Here is a 23,293-nt window from a genome sequence, read left to right as displayed (position 1 = left end):
AGGATATTTTTTTTATTAACTTTTTAATATTGATGTTTCGACAAATATTGACGTGTGCAGTGAGAAAATCAAGTGAAATTTTGAATAATATCGTTTTAATAATTTGTGAAACGAATTAGTTTGGTTTTTTCCATTTTTATTAGTTTCCGTCAGTGCTGATTGACGCGCCACTCCAGTTTCCATTTCCGTTTCTCGAAATTTCCCACGTCCTTAGTCTTTGGGACTCTTTGCCCAGGTAACCGCATTGCTTCTGGGTACGTCTCACCGTTCGGGTCTCTCGAGCTTTCGGTGTCAGTTGTTACCGTTGATTGAAGAGAAGCTGGTGACGGATATTATCGAATAAATCGTTTATTCTGGAAAAGTTCGAGTAAGTTCGTTCTGTTTGAATAAATCAAGACATAGATCAATTTTTATCGTATCATCGTGATTCGCCATGTCGTACGTTTGGTTTCGGGATACCATATGTTTTTAATTTTTTACTTTTAATTTGACATTTTACGCCTATAATCGTGACAGGAAGATACTTTCAATGAATTATAAATATTTTAAATTATAAATTATAAATATTTGTTATAAATTACAATCATACTACGGGGAAAAGTGAAACATATGTTTTCTTGTGGAACATGTGATAGTAAATTATTCGAAGCATAATAATGCTTAATTAAACATCTATACGGTAACATTTACGGACGAATATTGGGGTAATATTATCGCGTCGCTTTAATCTGGCATTTAATGCTTTGATTGCGGTCTTTGAAATGGCATCACAGATGCTGGTATAATATCACACGAAAAAGGAAGGACCAGTGGTTAATGTTGCAAGTGCACCAGTGCGTTGCAGCCATCGGGGGTGGCTTTGACGCCGGTGCCGAGGAGAGGCGCAGAACGTGTTCGATCGACCCGCGAACGCAGCCCGTGCTCATACTGTGACAGAGTTCGTTTCAGTTAGTCTCAGTCGCTGTTTGCCCGTCGACAGCGTATAGTCGCGCCGGCCAACGATTATTTTTTCTTTTTTTGTTTCTCGATAATTCTCTCGCAACACTCGTTCTATATGTACATAAACCATCAGTTTATCGCGTGATCATTGTTCCCGCTTCCCCTACCTTGTCACGTTCTTCAAAGAAGATTTCCCTTCAGTTTTTTGTTGTTTGGGGAAAATTCATCGCTCGGACACATGGATTTATCGACACGACGGTTTATCGAGGCATCAGCGTGATGTACTTTTCAAGTTTCATATTTTCTCTATGATACTTTCTAAGGAGAATTTAGAATTCGGAAGATATCAATTTCCAGGAAATATAGGTCTTTATGAGACCATCGATAGGTTTGAATTTAATTAACTCTCTTATAATTGGTATTTCAATTTTTTAATTCCTTAAATTCAGCTTTCTTTATGCTGTTAGACGATATAACGCGGGCATTTTATGATATATCGAATATATTCGTATATATTTTACTTTATACATTCGATAAATTTCCTTGGTTGGCCGGCCTGCAACCCACATACGGCACTTAATAAAAATTTGTTTCGTTAGAGGTCGGTGTTTGTTCATCTTCGTCATAAAAATGTCATGACGTCATATCATATCACAAGGGTTCTTCTGAAAGCTAGATATTCGATAACAAGATGGTTAATTAATGGTTTTCGGTAGCTTGCAATGTCAAGCTTTGAACTGGCGGGATCGCCTTGCTGTCAAATCGCCATTCAGCAGCGACCATATTCTTTAACTACGTTCAAGACGTATATCACGCTACAGAAACCATCAAAGGGGGATAATTGCAAGTTAGTTGCCTCTTAGAAACGAGACAGTTGGTTGTTACTTGTTATCCGTAGTTGGTAGTTGTTCTCCTTAGTCGCCACATATTATAGAGACAACATTCATAGTCACCAGTTGCCTTCGCTAATAGTTTCTTGTTGTCTGTAGTTAGTTCTCGTCATCGCTATGTATTCCATCAACCACGTAAAATTTAACATATAGGATTTTATTCTTTTTTATTCTTTCTGTAGAAAGATTCTTTAAGTAATATGAATTTAAGTAACTATTTTATGATACAATAAAGTGGAAAAACGATTATTTTACGTAACGTAATTTTTTAAAGAACTTTGAATTTAAAGGATTCAGATAGATATCTTAAACGTAATTAAACCCTCCATATCGTAACAAATTAAAAGAAATTGCGCAAGAAAGTACAAATACATTTAATGCATAAAACATATATTTAAAATCCAAATGTAGGCGTTGACGCGTGCGTGCTACATGTTCGAAACATTCGTTACATCCGCGATAAAATTTGTAACGACGAAGAAGCTTAACATATGGTGTGCTTCAAGACGACAGCAAAAATTGTTGGCGGATTTTTCGAAATTTCTTCCATTCTTAATAAAAATATATTGTATAAATATAGTAGGATTTTTCAAATTTAAATAGTTATAATGATTTGAAACTTTACAATCGTACGGTTCTGTTTTATCCTTTGAATATACCTGTCATTTTCATATCTCCTTTTAACTAAACTAAATATTTGGAAATCCTATAATTTGTACACTTCTATTTGTGAATAAGATCGATGAAATTAAAGCGTAACTATGCTTTCAATAATGGCTTCGATGTATTGCTCACCATTATGGCGGATTAACGTCTCTAAGTGATCGACCTTAATCACTAAATGGCAGCCGCGATTCAGTGGTAGAGCCTTACACATGACGGACGTTGCAAGCGCTTCTAAGACGTCTATTGTGAAACGTTTCCAATAGCATCGGTTACGACGACGGTGAAATCCGAATAGAAATATATATCGCGTATCGCTTCAGCCTGACATGTCTTAAAATAGAATCACAATTTTTCGTTCTTTAAAAAAACAAAAAAAGTCTATAAAAATTATATGCAAATAAAATAGATAAATGGATAAATGGTTGTACAAATTTATAAAACAGATATTACAAATATACGTAAATAAATTATATATTTATAAATTGTTTGTTTAAATATCTGTTTGTTTAAATAAATAAAAGGGATATTTACGACTTACAATGAACGTAGTCGTATTTTTAGTTTTAAACAAAGCAAAAACGGATAACAACTTTTTAAAATGTAAAACTCAACGCAACAGTGGTTTTTTTTAATTAATCAATAACGTTCAAAGTTAATTAATTTAGAGTGGTTTGTACATTTTGTATGCTCGCCGTATTTTAACGTTTGATGTGTAACGTTTGATGTAGTACTTGATGCCCGAAAAATCGAAAAATAATTAAATTTGATCGTTTCGTCGAATTTACAAGTGTGTATATTCGTGTGAAATCCTATGTGCTTGTGTATGCTGATGTGAAAGGCGGTAATATATTTTTCTTTTTTCGATTATTGTTGTCAACTTTTGTGTGGAATAAATCAATTCCGTGAATAGAAGTGCAATCAATACAGCTTACTATGAGATGATAGCACAACAACAGTACATATCGCCATTGATGTCAGCTTCACAAAATTTCTCGAATATCGAGGTTGTCCATTTGGGTTAAGAATTTATTTCCAAAATGCCACAAGCACGAATATCTTATGGAAATCCACTGTATTTCCACTGTAATTTTTAATAATCAGATTCCATATTGTATGCTACGATTCGAGGAAAATCCGCAGCTAATTATTATCTTTGCTGCCTTTAAATACCATAAATAGTCGTCCGTAAATTTTAAAAGATTTTCTGTGCCATACTTATATTGTGTATTTTAGTCTTAAGGTGCGGGTCGTGTTCAATTAATTGAAAGTGATGAAACTGTAATGGGTCACGATAGTCAAATATTAAAAATGGTCTCGTTGGCTACATTTAAAATCTTTACGAGATATATATGCATAGTACGTTGCTACTAGCAACGGGTAGCGATGAGCAATAGAGAACAGTACCTTCCTTATCTCGTCGTGATTATGTACATACCAGTAATGCACAGTACTCGTACTGAATATCTTACAACATCTACATAGATTTTCAGATTTGTTTCGAATATTACCAGCATAACCATGATAGTAGAATTCTGTTACAGTATTAATTCTATAGTGCCGTTATGCATAATACAGCCCTAAAATGTTTCTACAAATATACGAATATTTTCGTCAGCTACTATATTCCAACCATGGCTTATTATGAAAGGAAATATATAACGAAATTACTTGTTTTTTTAGACTAAATTAGTTTAATTTGAATAATTTTAGTAATTGTGTAGGATCGAACAACAACTTATCATTAGCTTCACTCGAGACTTGATTGCACGTAGCAACGTAATTGCGTTGGAACTGAGGGTAGAAAACAATGTCAACCGTTAGACGCGTCTGTCTGGCGAATGTGTAACGCGTGAATAATAGATGGCGGCAATCACGTGAACCCTACTTATAGCTGTTTCGGTTTATATCGTAGCATTCAACCTAGGGTATAACGATAGGGATAATTAGAAGTTCAAAGGCCGGCTGATCAGCCTCATTTTGTTCCATTTTTTAATCAAGCGATGAATCGACAAATTGTACAGATTTCGATGGTTATCACAGTTCTCTGGGAATTTTAAAGCGCGGTTCGTCGAATTTAGTCGGATTGGCTACAGACTCTTTTACGAGCAGCTTGAAACTCGATCTAGTTTCGAGAAAATGAAAAATTCGTTTTATCTCTTTGTTTCCCTGTTCCTTCCTTCCTTCCTCTTTTCTTTGCTTTTTACATTGCGTTAAGACCGGCTAAATAATATTGATTGCCATGGACGTTGGCTGGTTTAAAATCACTGACATCGACGATAACAAAAGTAAGTTTGATGATTATTTATCTGAGCCGGTGTTATTCGACTTGAGCTCTGCACATTTGTTAATATTATTCTAGTAGGGATGAGATACTACAAATTTTAAATAACTTCGATTAAAATTATATTATAAAAATTATATTACATTAACGTTTAGAAGTCAATAAAGTGGAAAGAATTACGCGAGATAATGTAAATATAAATTATATTACAAGGAAACAATACGGCTAGGTAATTTGAAACATTCTGGCTAAAATTGCATTCTTTCAAAGTTAGGACGTACAGTATTTACAAAGTAGATTAAGTATCAAATGGGGTACTTAAGAAAATTTATGTTATCATTCTTTAGTAAACATTTTCAGGTAATAGCCTTCTGCAAAAGCTGCTTTACGTTACGTTAACGTATTCATTATTAATATTAATCATATTGTTCTTATCTCCTAGGGGCATAACAATCCATTTTTATATTGTGTTAAAGCTAAATTTCTATTAGATTGTCGCAAAATTTTCTTTCGTTTTATAAAGAAATGATAGATACACAACATTTTTTGTTTTATGTTATTTTATATTAAATTGGAGAAAGGTGGATCGCACATAATTCAATAAAATAATATAAAGCAAAAAATATCGTACATCTATCATTTCTTTATAAAACGAAAGAAACTTTTCGAACAACCTAATATTTCTCTCCAACGACACTTCTACGATGTTAAAATATTTGATAAAAATATTTGATAAAAATATTAAGAAATTCTAATATTGATTTAAACCTATCGATTTATTTACTTTTCGCTGCCAGAAATTGTTAATTATGATTTCCACTTAAAAGCGTATTTCGTATTATGAGGATAAATGATCAAATTCATCTCTAATATACACGTTAGAGAGTCATTTATAGCTGCAATCCTGTTTACCGCTCATATTCCTGGAACTCGATAATTCACTAGGCGATTGCTTTAACCGTGCAGAATACATCCATAAATAATTAATCGCTATTAATATTCCATCGACTTTTGAAAATCCCTGATGTGATCTATTTCACGTGATGAGAATACGTGTAAAGTGAGGTTATTGCTTGATTATCTTTAGTCGAATAAATCGAGTGATTCAAATTATAATGCGGAAGAAAGTCAAAACTATGTATATTATTTTTTTCAATTTTTATGTATCATTTTATGTATCATTTGACGGAAGGAAATTTGGTAAGTAAGGTTCACCTTTTTTAATGTCAATGATTTTGAGATATGTTATTAAGCTCCAAATTCTAAGCAATCTTCTATATATATAACATACGTATAATAGCCAAAGTTCAACTCCCAAGTATACGCAAAGCTTTTATTTTCAATTTATGCGATACCACTATGTTTCATGAATTTATTTGCTAACGGTATTGAAACAAATAACAAGCAGAGGACGAACTATCCGTGAACTGTTTTGCCAACGAGTACGCTTCCAATATTTTCTGTTTGAGAAAACACACTTGTTGCTGTTGCAACTCCAAATATTTTTACAGCCGACGCTTTTGCCATGAATCATCGGCTAACATATAAAATAAAGAAAAGCCATAGTTGATTGTAATGGAAATTTAGAAAACCTGAAACTCGATATAGAAGGGAAAAATAAAGGAAAGGAAGGGAGAGATAATTGGAAGCTTGGGGCCAGGTTTAATTCACTGAAACCGGGCTGCTTGTGTCATCACGAAACAGAATTGCCAGTACGTCATTTCTGTGCTCCCGTCCTCGTAAAAACGGTTTCACTCGTTAAGAAAAAACGAATAGGCGGTGAAGAGAGAAAAAAGCAGACAGAGAGCGCTTTTAAAAAGCTGACGAAGCGTGCGTTGCCACAACGAGACACACAGTGCTATTTGTCGTTTTAAATTGCGCCGCAACTTGTTTTTGAGATCTTTGCTAGAGACACGTGAAAACACGTTGGAAGTATATTTCTTGTTTTTGTGGAATTTAGCTGGAAAATGAAAAATAACGTAAAACATGTACTTACGACTTACAGAGTAATCGAATGTATACACTATAATAACCAGCGATTTAAGACTTTAAAAGATCGAAAGAAAAGAAAAGAAAAGAAGAAAGATAATATGTTGTGGCAGTCTAACTCGATCTAAGGAAATAGAGAGGGAGGGGGGGGGGCAAAGCTTGTTAATCTGGAAAGAATACAAGCATCAATTTCAAGCACTTATAGGGAATCAAGCGGGCTTGTTAAGGTCGTAAGTTGGACAATTATCCCGTGTTAGGTTCAATCAGCTTAGTCTTACACAAAATTGATCTAATCATGTGAAAACAAATGTATTCTGATTTTTGTCGCAGATATTTCTGGTCTACGCATTCCAGTGCCCGCACTACTGACATTAAAACACCTGATTTTCCCATTTACTACAGCGACAAATTTCTTGATCCTTCACAATCATGAAGGACTTGTCTGCGACAATACCTGCAATGATCATCTGTGTGCAGGCTATTTTCATCACTATCTTCCCGTTAGGGGCTGGTAAGTTGATACTGATTAATTATACCATCGAAATTCTATATAATGGCTACAAAAAATATTTGCATCATTACCCTCATTTCCTAACGAAGCGCGTTTTTTTACCAAGTTTTATATTTCATTTCATAGTATCAAATCCCTGTGGTTACACGAAAGTATTAAATGATAGGAAACTTGATATACACGAATTTAATTAATTAATAAATTAGTCGATATACAGCCATTATTATTTCATGTGAAATATTATAACGTCAAAAACTTAACGTTCTTGTACGTACAGTATTAATCACAAATTGTAAGAATGTTTACTGATAAGCAAAATAGATAATATGGAAAACGCAGACCTATGGAAAGAGAATTCCTGACATTAGACAGGAATACGGGATTGCACGAAATATTTTATGGTATGTCTAACATGGAGAATATATGCGGCGAAGTACGAAAAATTCATCCTGAGATATGTATACGACCTACGCGGTACGGGACGTGTTATAAATGGTTTCCGCCACTCAGCCGTATTTGAATTTGTGAACACGATCGAACAAATGACGCGACAATTATTAATTGCCGTCTCTGCCTTAGTAACGATTCGCGTTGGAACGAGGTCGAATCGTTCCGATTCCACGCGCGATTAACAAATAATTACAGTGGACATCAATTACTTGGATGACCTTCGTCATTTCAGCTTAAAACGATTAATTTGATCAAACCAACCAATTATTTCAGTTAATACAATCTGCACTTTAAATTCGCACGTCTTGTGTATACACACCGGGCCAGAGAAAAGTTTTCATTCGTTCGAGTAGAACCTTCGTAGTCCTTGAGGACGCGTGTCGCTTCTCGTGCACCTAAAGTTTCGCTCAAATTAACCGATTTATTTGAATTCGAGCGAGTGAAAACCTCTTTGTCACCGTGAGTTTGTTACTTAATTGATACTTTTAGATGCCCTTTGCTTTCAATCTCTTACATCCATTCTTAATTAGTCAAGTCGTTTGACTTTTGACAAGTATTTTGAAACCATTTTACTAACACGAACCTACTTTTTTACTTGAGATTATCCGCTATTTTTATTCAAATGTATATGTACGTATATACACTTTTGAATTTTAAACGAACCTTCTATTATACCTATATCCTTTAAGTGCCGTTTCAAGTTTCAAGAGACTTTAACTCGGATAGCTCGACTTGGAGTTCTAACGTATACTGTGAAGCACACTTGCGAAGTAAAACAGCAAACACGATATAAAAACTTTTTCCCCATGTAAGAAATCGAATAACCTATTTCAACGGTGCTTTAATCTCATCGATGAAGCATCGATGCAACGAAGAAGCATCGTGATAGCCGCAATGCGGATCCGTTGAACAAAAATTTCCTGGTACGGTCGTTTTCGTAATGTTATTAACCGTTTTAGTGTCGGATGTTTCAAGACTCCGTATCGGTTTGTGCTATGCAGCGCGATAGCGCTTCGTTTATTTATTTGCCAGGAGTACCGATCGATGCGATCGCGCAGCCCTTTTTCATCCTGTTTTTTTCATCGAAATATACCGTTCGACGTGCTCGCGCTTCATTTCATCGGTTATACTGGAAGCGTTACAACAAACGTTTGCGTGATAACATTCTATAATGCAGGATTTGGTTTTCCGATTCAAGAGGTAATTTTTTATATTGGTTTTTTTTTTTTTTTTTATTTGGTTTATGATTATTTGAAAAACAAGTAATTACGAGAGGAAACTCTGATATGACTCGCGACGAGCACGCTTGAGCGCGTTGCGAATTAATGATCGTGACCATACATCGTGGCACAATTTACCACGGTACGCGAATAGAGCGATCACGCTGCGTGGCGTTAAAACGGTTAGCGTAACTGCGCGTACGATTGTCGAGTGGCAAAGATATTGACGCTGGTAATCGTTTTCAGTGGCTTTAGGAGAAGATTGTACTGATTTCGAAGGAAAAGCTGTCTCGCATGGAATGACGTATGTGCCGGGACCATCGGTTTGCAACCTCTGCGTCTGCTATCATATGGAGCCAAAATGGTGCCAGGCTATGTTCTGTTCACCTCCTTTTGTAAGTATATGCTCATTCTAAGAGCAACCAGCTTAACACAACCATGAGAAACTAAAGTACACCGTTAACGCTTGCATGCTGGTCGTTAAAACACATGCTGCGCGAATAGGGTACACAGCGATTCATTTAACTCGCCTTGAATTAGTTTTAGAAAGACAAACATGGACAGGGATAATTTTTGTCACGAGCCGTTCAATTTATTCGTTCATTAGAACGAATTAATTTACACCTGCTGAGATCGCGATTGATGTGACAAATTCGAAATCTTGTTCCATATAAATATTTTTAAACAAGCACGTCGTAAGCTTTGTATATTTTTTAATCGCAACGAAACTGTTCAGAGAAATGCTGAAATTATTAATTAGAAAAGGAGATTTCTACGCATCGTTGTAAAAGTGTCCGGGAAAATATTCGTGAAACAGTTACGTTGTTACAAGTTCTACAAGAAGAAATATTGAAAATCAGGTTCCACTTATTCAGTTGCACGTGTAAAAGGTATCTTGCGTTCGCGCAAAAAATCTCTGAAGGATACATGCTTTATAATAATTGGAGTGTCGAAGTTGTTACGCGGATCGGCGTACACGTACCTTTTAATGAAACTAGGTTACTCATTCGTTATTCGTTCCTAATTTTCAGCTTCACGATTTTTACGCAATAAAATTTTATACACCTGTTCGGTTTATAAATGATTCAATTCAAATTTAACAGAATTAAAGTTGAAATAATCATTTGTACTTTATTAAAAGGTTCTTTCAGCATCTCGTTTTAATATTTTTATTGGTAATATTTTGTTAATCGTTATATTTAAATGGAGTTTTTCAAAGGAGAGACATTTTAAGGTAGGAAATGGACATACATTTATAATAAGAATTCAGAAGAAAGAATATTTCATACAGAAAGAATTATTCCGTATGTATAAATAACTACGCTATGAATTTTATATGTATCGGATATTCCTTCTGGTTAATGTATCTGATGTTTTTTCACGCGAGGTAGCGTATATTTGCAGCTATATGTCTCTTCGTTTCTCAGTAGTAAAACTTAGCATTCATGCGGCTGATAAGTAGTTACGCATTGACAACGAGAAACATAAAATGAATAAGAAGCATGAGACATTCTATAAGAAAAATAAAGTTGTTTTTATCTTTCATTGCATATTCGTCAGAATATTGTTAATAAATATTTAATTTAAGATTTCAGTTGAAATAAATACATAGGATTAGACATTTTCTTTTTTTCCCCTTTCTCTTTTTCTTTTTTTTTTTTTACCTGGGGGAAATCCGCTCGGACACGAAGCCACTTCTTAAGTGGCGTGGTAGTGAACATCCAAATTAACTGGGGCACTAATTAGCTGAAGCTTCTAGTCAAACCAGGTATCAGTCTTTGTACGCAAAGGCATTCATTACAATCGTTTAAAGTTTGAAGAAACACCGTTACAAATTCGTGATATAAGAGAAAGCGATTCAAAACTCGGATTCATTTGTTGGAACGACGCCGTGGGCAAAAGTACATAATGGAAAACTTTCTTCCAAGACCAATTGATAGCGCTGACGTAATTAAAATGTGACGATATTGCCAGCGACGTTTCTCCAAATAGACGACTAACTTATTTACGAATTGCCGTAACACGATTGCCGCTGGTAATACGGTTAGTAATCAGTTTATTGAATTTTCGCTTGACGTGACATCGTCGAGTTCCTAGAGAGATTCTTCTCCCTTGTAAAACTATGTTTCTGCAACGACTGTATTTGTTGAATTGCCGTTCGTGAACAAGTCCTTCTCTTTATTACGTGTAATAGATTCTTCTTTTTAAGTTTTAATTTACATTGGTAATTTTCTATAATTTATTACTCGAATATGGTAATTTTTTCTTTTGTTTGCTGTAAAGTTTGCTTTTTCTACAATTATTTTACTACAAAACCCATCAAAAACATGATGTATGTATGTATATATACTCTCAAATATTATCGGTTTATTCTCAAGCTATAGTTCAATTTCGGAAATTGCCAATTAAAATCATAAAAAAAAAAAAAAAAAAAAGCACACACAGAAAGTTCGTTAAAATATGCGATTTTCCAATCAAGATATAGTATTTATTCGAGTAATATAGATTACAGTAGCGATGGTGACGACAACGATGAATGGACTGATTCTTCGTGCGAAAATAGATTGGAAGCGCAGAACGATGCATTGTTTCAGGGAATATCGATTTTCAAGCATGGTTTTAAAGTACGTGTGCGCGTGACTAGATTTGTTAATTAATGCCGCACCCAGATTTTCAATATATAAATGTGACACCTACATATGTTTAAGCTTAAAACAATTGGACTAACAATTTCGTTAAATTTAAATCAATATTTATCTTTTTAAACGCAACAATATTTTTAATGACAACTTCACGTGTAAATCGAGTGCATACATATTCGATCGTTCTTGAAAACCTGATTCTCTGCGAAGAGAAAAAATCCTTGAATAAAGATTTGATCTACGTTTTATATGCTACGTTTTACATCCACCTCTTTTCAGATATACCTCTCTATTTAAAATCATAGATCGTCACACTCTATAGGTATTTCCTTGAAAAGGTTAAAGTCGTTCTGTATAAAACCCAATTCAAAGGGGAAGGAAATTCTGCGAAAAATTCTTTCAGATTTGCCTATGTTTGAGCTCGAATCAAAGCAATCCTGTAGAATAGGATAGGATGATTCTGTATTATTCCTTGTGTACTTTCTGTTCCTGTTATTTACAATAGGATGATTATGCGTTTAACTTCTCATAGAATCTCTCTGATTCCGTATGATATCATCAATGTTTTTGAAATATGTTATTGGTGTCGTAACGTCAACCGTTTTCAGTGCAAATTCAATTTTGAATCGCAATTTCCATGTTTGCGTGGCAAAAGCGTAAAATCGATAACGCACGCAAACATGTCTTCTTTGCTAATGGCGTACTATAAATATAAATATTTGAATAAATATTGCGAATTTCATATTGCTAAAAGATTTATACTATTTGTTCGTAAATAATCGTCGGATCTATATTTAAGTTGAAACTGCTGATGAAATTTTGTTTCATAGCACAAATTATTCTTCCCGAAATGTACGTTTAGTGTTATAATATATTTGACCAATGGTTCTCAAATACTAGTTTTGCAAAAGCAATGGTTGAATTGGAGCAATTCTTTTTTCTTTCATTCTTTGAATGACCTGGATTTTCGAGTAGTCTAGTGACGATTGATCCGTACAATTAATCGATTTCTTTTTATTACAGAGCTGCAAGAAATTCCGCATTGGACGCCGCTGTTGCGAGTTCCAATGCCTGGATGAGGTTGACAATGAATATTGGTCGGGATCTGATGTGGTCATTGTCGATAGTTCATCTAGACTTGAAAAACATATTGTGTTGTGGACGCTGGGCTTAGTGATAGTAATTGTAATATTTTAATTTCTCAATAAAGATTCCGATGGCGCCGTTGACAAAATTCGTACCTTATAAACATCGACGATTAGCTTCAGCCATCGGGAAAAGAAGTAGTGTATGTATGTAGTGTGTTAACGAAGTAGTAAAAAGTAGTGTAAAAGAAGTAGTGTATGTATGTAGTGTGTTAACGAAGAATCATTTGTAACTGAATAATTATACCTCGAGAAGATTATACCTGAGTAATTATATTTATTCTTATTTTCTTCCCCTTTATTTCATTTGAATAGATTTTTGTATTCAAAGAGCGAGGTATGGTTATATCAGACGGTTGGCTAATTTGTTGGTTAATTGGTTAATTTGTTTTTACATATGTCAAAGGAATGAAAGGAGGGAAAATCCTTTTTGGATTTTCGTACGAGAAACATGGTATGTTTGACAAGGGATTTTCTTTTGAGGCAATTTAGAGTGACAAAAAGGTCTTTCTGTTAGGTAGCTTGTCGATAAAAATGTTTTGTTAATAACGTAAATGGAACGAGTAGTTACGAATTTAAATAGAATATGACCAAATGGAATATATATCTTCTCTTCGACTTTCATAAGCTGAAAGCTCCGTATCTAAATTTTATCTTAATTATTTGAAGCAAAAAGTATGTTCTTTTATCTTCTTTTAGTTGTAACATTCACTATACTATGCTTTGTTTATATGCTAAAGCACGTATTTTATGAGTTAAGGAATAAATTAGATATGGGGGGACTATATTGTTAGATTGTTAAATGTGACTAAATGGAACTCATAGTTTATTAAAAACTATCGGATAAATACGTATAAATGTTGTAGTCGTTGTAATCTATTATTGTGCTATTATAGGTATACGTGTGTACTATAGAAGGACCACCCTATTAGGTACTGACAGCTTTCTTCTAACATAATATTTCCATAGAATCTTATAATCTTTTTCCTCTCATTGTCTCCGAATAAGAAGTGTGTAATAAATGTTCGAATTTCGGTGTGTTGAGAAAGCTGCTCGGTTAAGTTTCTGACTACAAAAATGGTCTTTTTGTATCAGAAAGAACGAAAATAAATGTTCGGCAACGAGTTTTTTTCTTTTTTTTCTTTTTTTTAAGATTTTTATTTTTACGTATCAAGTATAGGGAAGAAGTAGTGATCTCTCTTTTATCGATAAAATCATGTTAGGCGAACGTAGTAAATGGCTTCTGCAGTATCACGGAACTATTCGTATTACTCGATTAACTGAGTTCCCCTGAGTCAGTGGTTCTCAATTCTTGAAGCGTTTATTTATCGATTAGGGAATAGTTCTAAATCTTTTTCGACTTTCTCCAAAGAATTCTCAAATTGAATATTTAAGACAGCATTTAATGAATTCAAATTGAAACACCTTATTTTATTACGTAAAATTAAAATAACATACTACAAGGAATGTCAGTAATTTGGTATTTCTCTATGCCAATTTCCTTAAAATTTGTATAAAATTTAAATGTACCTTTTGTTACTAATCTAAAAATTATTACTGTTTCCAATAATATAAGAAATAATACCTTAAAAATCGCTCAAGAAATACGCAAATATACTTTGAAGGTAACCGAGCCAAAAAAAAAAAAAAAAAAAAAAAAAATCAAAAAAAAAAAGAAAAAAAGAAATAAATAAATTTAATAGTAAACACGTGCTGGTGAAACACTTGCTGAAATTTGCATCGCTCGACACGAGCGAACCGTTCGGAAGGAAAACGCGTTCAGCCCCCAAGGCTGTGGAATTGGGATCACTTAATTAACTCCGTTTGAATCTATCTTGAATTAATTCTCGTTTAACGACCTGTGCGTATTCAACGTCATATCATTTCCGACCATATCGTTCGCAGAAGATGAAACAGCACGGTAAAACAGATGTGAATACCTATCACGAGCGAAACAGAAATGCGAAGATCCTTTGGAACGATAATAATAAAATTGCATGCATAGGAACCATGGATGGAACACAAGGCAAAGGTGTAGATGGTATTATAAGCTTTGAAACGAGCGTATAGGACGAGAGAAATTGATCAAAAAATTGAGTTGAACCCTTTGAAGTTAGGAACAACATACTTTGATGTTTTGTTTAAAGGAGAGATATCGAGCTGTGCAAAAATTGTATAGGTTCTCTGAAGGTAAATACGATTTTGTTGCTGAGTAAATAAACGAGATTTCAAGTTTCTCTTGAATATTGGAAATTTAAAGGTTTTGATGGTATTTTATCGTTATATTACTTCTAAATTTTTGTTATAGCTGTGGAAGATGGAGATCTTTTGGAGAAAATGGATCATGAAATTGATCTTGAGTATAATTTTCAGACAAAATTTTTTATTGCATCATAAAGTACTCATCACGAGAAACGAAAGTTTCTCTTCTTCTAGAAAACCCCTGGATCGTAAATGATTCGTTCTTTTGAAAAAAGCTGTTTAAAATTTCTTATACTAATCCTTATACTAATTGTGTATACTAATTGTATCTAGTATATTATGTTATAAATAATGGTTAATATAAGTATCAAAACAAATAGACAACAATTAATTAGATAACATCGTAATAACATAATATAATATAATTGGTGTAATCATATACAGTAAAACTTAGAAAATCTGCTCTGCATGAATTCGGTGAAAATTATCCTTTGTTCCGTGGTATATATAGGCAAAAACGAATGGTAGACCGCAGCATAATAGTTTCCAACCATCCACAATTGTTCTAATTCCTCACTCGACGTCTTTCATGTTCATTCATGTAGGAAAAAGTATGTTATCGTTTAATAATAAGCTTTTGAGCGTTTAATAACATCTCGTCGAGTAGAAATTCCACACGAAGCAGTGAGAAAAATAATATTTGAAGAAGATCTATGTTCTCAGCTTCGTCGTGTGCCAGAACTTTGTAGGATAGATTGTATCATGCGATGAAAATTTTATACTTGTAAGTTAAGAAAATTGGAACGAAAATTCACGTTGTCTCAAAGATATCTTGTTTTTGGATAGAAATAGTTACTTTACTAACAACATTCTCAATATTAAGGATATCAACATCTTAGATTTAATGAAAGCCGCTGGAATACGCCAGATATTTCATATCTGACTTAAACATGTACAGTGACGAGCGAAAAAAGTAAACACATAAATGTAAAAGACTAATTTTTCAAGTGATCGGTAAAGATTAGGTAACAGTACTACAATAACTACAAGTTATTATTAACGAAATGTAATAGTTAATTTTCATTAACATTAATAATGTACAAAACATTTTACAAAAATGGACATCTCAAACCATGTTTACAGTTTTGCACATTAATTATACTCGTCGAATCAAGGTTTCAACATAGTATTTCGTCCACTAGTACTACTTCACGTTTATTATATCCAATAGAATTAACTACTATTTAGGTAAATTATTTTGTGGAATGCTCTTCAAATAATAATGCTCTTTTCTCATTATACCTTCGACATTCGCTTTTTACGTAAAATCAACGGGCTGTGTTTACACTTTTGCTTGTCACTGCATATCAAGGAAGATTGAAATATAAAGTAATTCGCACAAAAAAGTAGATATTAGTATTGATGTTATTGTATTCCATATTTGACCTTAAAATATGAATAAGATCTAATCAGTCTAAGTATTAATGAAATTTCAAACATTTTTGCTAAAAGAACGGAACTCTCCTTTCTAATGAGCACTATATGATGCAATAGAAAAACAATTTGACACTGAAAATTGTGGTCAAGATCAATTTTGCGCTACACTTATTTAACCAATTTTCATCAAATCGAAGGTGTAGAATGGCTTGAAAAAAAACCGCGATAAATACTTTTTTGACACTTTGTACAAAGGTGTATATCAATGTGTATATCTATACACATACTCTGTATGTGCATATCCGTGGAATATATATCCGTTTTTCGAAGCAAAATGTTATCTACCTGTTCAAAAGAGCAAAGCAAAAACACTACATAGAGGGTTTGTTACTGTTGACACTCTGTATTTCCGTGCGCAAAGTATCCAACCAGATATCCAGGAACAGCTTTCAGGGAACGAGATCGAATGTTTATTGAACATACCTGTTTGATCGAATATATTTAATATGGCAATGTTACGTATAACAATATACGTATGGAATTTTAAATGTCATGAGGGTTGCAGCGGACTCAATTTTAATTACAATTTTAATTACATTAAACATTTTGCTCATTGATGACCTTACCTTAATTTTTTTCTCCTTCCTCACTTTCTTCTCCTATGCGAGTGACACAGCAAGATTGATAGTAACAAGCGATTTCATTAAAACACAATCTCCTTTTCCATTTGATGAACACGATACGAGACGAGGGAATGATTTAGGAACACGACTTTCGAGCGGTTTCAACAACTATTAAGTTTCATTTATAGCAACGAACACTGCCAAAGACGTAATTAATAAGATTCGCGTAGATGCCGTAGATGACGTAGATGAAAAAACGTAGACCAACGTAATAAACGTAAATGACGAAATTATGTATTAATTTATTTTAACGCGTTAAAATTACGCTAATGACAGTTGCTCCGTTCTATTTGTTCATATATTTAAGCCCTATATGCAACAAAGTGAATGTAGCATCTGCAAGCGTGTTAATTGGACAACGACGAATTTCGTTTCACAAACACGGACACGTGAAACATTTTGAAGTTACGCGGACGCGAGAGTAATTCGTTCCCTTAAATTGCTCAATTTCCATTTCTTTCGCCATGTATATTCGAGTACTGCATTTGAATTGCAGAGCAGTCGGAAGTAACGGCGCGCGTCGTTGATATATCGACAGGAACATGAATTCTTTTTTCATAGGATGAATACTTTTTTCATCGACTTATTAAACCGAATCAAGTTTTCAAATCCAATCATTTAATTTCATCGTTTTACATCGAACGTTTCAATCTTTTTTCTTTTAAATACCTTACCTATATTTCATCTCGTTGAATATTCCGTATTTTTAATGCTACTACCACGTATTGGTAATTACAAATATGTAATTATCGTTCTGAAGTTAGAAATTCGAAATAACATTCGTCAGTATATGATTCTACGTTTTATATAGAGTAGTAAAAATGATACAATGGGTTTCGTTAATAAACCAATAAAAATTTTTGTTCCTTTTTCTTTTTCTTTTTTCTTTTTTCTTTTTTTTTCTTTTTTTTTCTTTCTTTTTCTTTTTTTTTTTTTTTTTTTTGGTTTTACGTATCCAAGGTCGAGAATAAACCATGTGCACGTTTCTTGTATTCGTTTCTTGTATTTTTATGAGGAATTCAGTCTTTTTACGCCACAAGAGTCTCAACGTTTTCGTTTTCACGCCTACGTTACGCTCGTTAAACACGTTGCAACAAGACCATGAATAAGGATAACAGCTTTAATGTTTTCACATGTGTCAATTTATTATTTTAGACCTTAAATATTTTATTTATAAAATCTTTATTTAAACAAGTTACCATTGTCGCTACAATAAATCGATGAATGAAATCAGTTTAAATTTAAAATATCATTTCATAATTTCTCGTCACTTGTATCTAAAAACAACAAAAAAACGGTGTACCCACATCGTGCGTAGACGGGAAATTAGAACAGTGGAGCTTAATTGAAACACTGATCATATTCCGCGATTGTAAAACAATAATAGAAAATCGTGTTTCTTTTGAAGGGTATGAAATTGTCAGGAGATTATGCCATTAATGAAATTGGAAACTGGCTGGTCAAAGGGATTAAACTCAATTAAACCGAACTGTGTTATATTGTACAAAGGCTAGAGAACTGCTACCAAATATCTGCTAGTTTAAAGGTGTCCCTTATAAATTATAATTATATTTCAAATTCAATCTCCTAGTAATAAGTAAATTAATATTTTACCTAAAATCTGTGATATAGATAACAAAAATAAATTCTTTACATTATTCGTTAGTTTGCAATATAATTAGAATATTATCTTTATTTTCTGGTGTCTTTGTTATTCTTAAAAGATAAACTGCTTATTTACAAATTTAACACTGCATATGCTATTAATAAATCATTTTATATTTAATTTTGCAACCTTCAGTCATTGTTAAAACTTGTTGACAATACTGTCGGTTAATAGAAATTTCTAAAATCCCCTTGTTTCTACTCGATTAGAGGGTATATTGCAGAAACTATGTTAGCTACAGTGTTAGCTACAAATCACCTGTGTCACTCCGTTAAACTTATACACAATAGTATTGTTTCTTGTTTTCATTTAAAATAAAATATGTTATTGTAGGAATGAAGCAGAATGTTCAAATAATTGAAACAACTTTTTGTCCTCTAATTAGTGCCTTTCATTTTAAAAATTAAAAAATTTTTAATCAACGATATTTGGAAGTTTCGATCTAAAATGACCAGGAATTGAAACGGAAAATATTTTGATGCCAATAAATACGTATTCTTCACACATAAAACAAATATGAAAAGAAACATCGATGTATATGAATGAATTTTGAAATGGGGAGGAATTATATGATTATACCCATTCTCTGTTGCGTTTAATTGTTTCAATTGATGTCTCATGAGAATTTTCATCGAATTCTTTAGAGATCCTGGCTGTAAGGTCTTTTTAAAATTATAAGAACAGATTCAAACTATAACATTTGAAAACTTGTGGTTACAAAACTTACTTGTTTCTCATAATTATTTAAATGAATCTATTCGGCATTTTGAGTGACCGTCCCTTTATGGCTCGGACGACACCTCTCCTTCCTTTGGGAAATTCCGAATTATCTGTCCTCCCCGAGCTGCAAACCTGATGACTTAGACAGTAGGGAAAAACATCAGGGAAAACCTCTGACTAGAAAAGTACGATAGACGAACAAAATTTAACGGCTGATGGGGAGTATCAACAACATACAAGGACAATCATCAACAAAGTGTCGTACCGTGCGGGTGAAATACTGGAGTTTCAATAAGATCTTATAACCATCGAGTTCGGAACATCAACAAACTTTGTTTGCATAAAGCAAGTGTAAACAAAGTGTCAAATTACACTAACACCCGATCTATTAAATCCGTTCCACTTTGAGCGTTAATTCATTCAAGGTTCGTGGTATCGATCGATCGGTCGGACGTGCCCGGTGGCTCTTTAGTCGATGATTTGTAACAGAATCCTTGCATTAACACAGATTCTCAGAACACACAACTTCACCCAGCAGATATCGATTACAGTCAGTTGTCACTAACAATGCTTTTATCAACAATATCTTTACCTGTTGATCCTCTGGAAGTTTTAACTATATATATTCTCTAGGAACAGTAGGATTTTAATGATATAACTTTACTAATGAGATCTTAATGTCATAAACGGTATCGAAACTTCTTAATTAATGTCGTTATCGAAGAAGAGACTCGTAATCTTCTCAAACGAAGAGCACTTGATGTTTACAAGTAGAACTCGATATCTTAGTTTCTTAAAATGTGTTTCTGTGTTTACTTTCTAAATGTAAACTTTATTCAAAACGAGCCGTTCATTCGTTACAGGCCGTTAATAAAATTGCACTTTGCACAAAGGAATTGCCGTTAATAATTTAAGATTCTCTGCTCGTCGTACAGGATATATATCGTAATTATTCACGACGATCGTAACGTTTAAGTCCAATTCGAGCTTAAAATCCCACGTGAGCTATACTACCACAATAGCCTGAATTTCTATTTGTTCGTCTACTGCCTGTTCGTACTCGGAGCATCTGTTGTAAATTACAGCAAAATCTTCTAATGTGTTCCAGAATATGTCTTCATGGAATTTTAATAATTTATTAAATCTATAGATAACAAATGTAAAACTTATTAATTTATAATTAATATAAAATAAGAGAGCACGAAACTTCCTATTTTATGGACATATTAAATATTTGTAAAAAATTCTGTATCATTAGTATCACTTTAATTACTTTAAAGGATATAATCCCATAAAGCCGTGACCCCTGAAAGAATCGATGTTCATGCGTGACAAATTGGCGTCGTATGAAAGTTCCGGTATGAACGTTACTAGAGCTGATACCAGCTAGGGGCACAGGTATATGTTCTGGGTTCATTATATATTTATAAAGGGCTGCCGATTCAACGAGTGGTCCGGGTAAATTTAAATTGTAAATAGACAGAGATTTCAAGTAAAAGCCTGGATAAGAGCGGATATGGTATGAGAGTCTGTGGTGGAAAGAGGAAGAGGCTGCTTTTATTTGTAAAGTTTGAATTTCCTCGATATCGAAGGTGTTTAAGCCGCAAGTGTGTTTCATGTTAATCGTTCATGTTAATTCATTCGAGACCGAGATTTTATTGTAATACGATTCCTGGGTGTCAGTACGATCTGAATGTTTTGTTAGAATGATACTGTGCTTTTCTCTCTCTGGAATATCCTTTTCATATTTTAATTTTAAATCGATGACAATCTTAAATTTTATGCCTCATGTTTTTAAAATATAAAATTATATACTATGTTATACTATAATGTATTATGTACAGTTATATATATATTATGCCTACTGATTGATATGAATTTCTTTCCGTCTCGAATGCGTTAAAACGGAGCGCAAAGAAGTCGAAATTACTTATTGTAATTGGTAAAACATCGTGAAAGGCAGACAGATACAAGAAAGAAGTTAAACTATAAATTATATTTGCGACATTGTTATGTTTTTGCTTTCTTTAAGCCTTTCATCAAGACAGCCGATCTATAAATATTAATCGACCAATTTCTCTAAGCTTGTAACTGCAAATTAATGTTTATATATATAAAGAGTTACGTATTAATCTATCTAAATATTTAAAAAGATGTTTAATGTTATAAATGATGGATATTAAAGATGTTCAAAAGAATGTAGTCTTCGCGTGTTCTTTATCATATCCCTGATCAAAGACATTCCAATATTATTACAATATCCAGTTACATATTGATACACAAGATATACAGATTATCATTTATAACATTTTGGTTTTCTTAATTGAGTTATTCATTTAGTACAAATGATAAGTAATTAGTAATAATTCATAAAAAAAAAAAAAAAAAAAAAAAACGATATTGTAGTAGAAATATTATAAGAAAACATTTTCTGTTTCAGTGTAGAGTTACTCCTTTTTATAGACAGTGTCGTACAAATCCGTACGTCTTTGAGAAAATGTAGGTATCTGAGCCCTTACTTCCTCAACAACTTTCAAATCTGAGAGAAAAGAAAAACGATAAACCAACGAGACTAAAAGTTAATTACATCATGGATTTCTCGCTTTTAATGTTAAGCTGGAAATTACCGATATCGGTGACCATCATATTTTCCTGAGTTTCCAAATCATAAAGGATTTTCTCCCAGGGATTTGTCAACTGTGTATGTCCCCATGCGACATAACTTGCTGAAGGAACACGAGCCGGTGATATACAGGCGACGTATAATTGATTGTCATTCGCTCTGGAACGCTGAAGTAATGACCAGTGCAGTGGTCCAGTGGTCATATTGAATGCCGCCGGATATATCAGCATTTGGCAACCTAACACAGAGAAACGGGAAATATGAGACCACTGAATCTTAGTTAACTTTGTAGGTGCACAGTCCACATTCCATAATTTATGAATATGCGAGAACAGTCCTCTTGTCGTGCTTCTAATTCTTTTATTTATTTCATTTTCAGCGAATATACTGGTTTTTTAAATTAAGCTCCTTTTTATACAGAGTTACAGATTATATTGATTATATTTTATACAGAATATATTTAAGAAAGATAGTTACTTTCCTGCTAGTTAAGTATTGTTCGATTAAGCTACTGTACCTTTGTTCCGATAAATGCGTGCCATTTCCTCGAATCTGATATCATAGCAAATGCCAATACCTATTTTCCAGCCCTTCACATCAAACATTGTTAGGGAATCACCAGGACTGAGTGAATCACTCTCTCGGAAAGTAATCTTGTTGGGAATGTCGATGTCGAATAGATGTATCTAATAACATAAAAATATAGTTGCTAACTCTATTGCTGTAACTTTTGTAATTTAACATCAATGTTACGAACTTTTAAACTTTAATTGTTTTTTATTTAATAACTGACAGCGTTTTTATCACTTTCTTTTATTAAAAAGTTTTATCATTTAATAATATTTGAGAAGGAATATTTTTTAAGAAAAAATAAGTTTTTTCGTATGTGAAAAATTTATATTACAAAACAAATATATTGTACAAAAACTTATATATTATATTACGACAAAAATGTATGTTTCTCGTATCAAAACGTATTTTATAAACCTATAACATATTTTTTAAATTATAGAATTGGTTATAGTACACGTATGTACATATGTATATTCCTAAATTATTCCTAGATAGAGTCACTTTCTCCACCCCGATATTTTCAATTTCAAAGCCACATGGAGGTATATTATTTACCTTCCGGTGTTTTGCTATCAAAGTTCCATCGGGACCCCAAATAGTACAGCAGGTATTGTACAATTTATCGCCCTCTATTTCAGGTATCGTACCACCAACTA

At 33.2% G+C, this 23,293-nt stretch overlaps 2 protein-coding genes across 5 annotated transcripts in view; both read left to right on the top strand.

Annotated features, from left to right (window-relative positions):
- Window positions 1-12,932, top strand: part of LOC126915254 (integral membrane protein DGCR2/IDD-like) — a 45,047-nt gene extending 32,115 nt beyond the window's left edge. For 2 of the 4 annotated variants that reach the window (XM_050719754.1, XM_050719752.1), the window contains exons 2-4: window positions 7,096-7,276; window positions 9,193-9,341; window positions 12,612-12,932. In XM_050719754.1, the coding sequence (XP_050575711.1) occupies window positions 7,195-7,276; window positions 9,193-9,341; window positions 12,612-12,785 (405 nt within the window). In that variant the 5' untranslated portion in view covers window positions 7,096-7,194 and the 3' untranslated portion in view covers window positions 12,786-12,932. Of the gene's footprint in view, window positions 1-224; window positions 368-6,976; window positions 6,996-7,095; window positions 7,277-9,192; window positions 9,342-12,611 lie in introns of those variants that run through there. The other 2 variants (XM_050719753.1, XM_050719755.1) reach the window with 2 other exon arrangements.
- The window catches only part of LOC126915253 (integral membrane protein DGCR2/IDD-like), an 83,114-nt gene continuing 64,012 nt past the window's right edge, over window positions 4,192-23,293 (top strand). Inside the window, exon 1 of the mRNA XM_050719744.1 lies at window positions 4,192-4,780. The gene's annotated coding sequence lies outside the window, so the exon portion shown is untranslated. The remainder of the gene's footprint in view (window positions 4,781-23,293) is intronic.

The sequence above is a fragment of the Bombus affinis genome, chromosome 4, assembly GCF_024516045.1.
Source record: "Bombus affinis isolate iyBomAffi1 chromosome 4, iyBomAffi1.2, whole genome shotgun sequence".
In the NCBI taxonomy this organism is placed as follows: Eukaryota; Metazoa; Arthropoda; class Insecta; order Hymenoptera; family Apidae; genus Bombus; species Bombus affinis.
This window is presented reverse-complemented; position numbering and strand designations above follow the sequence as displayed.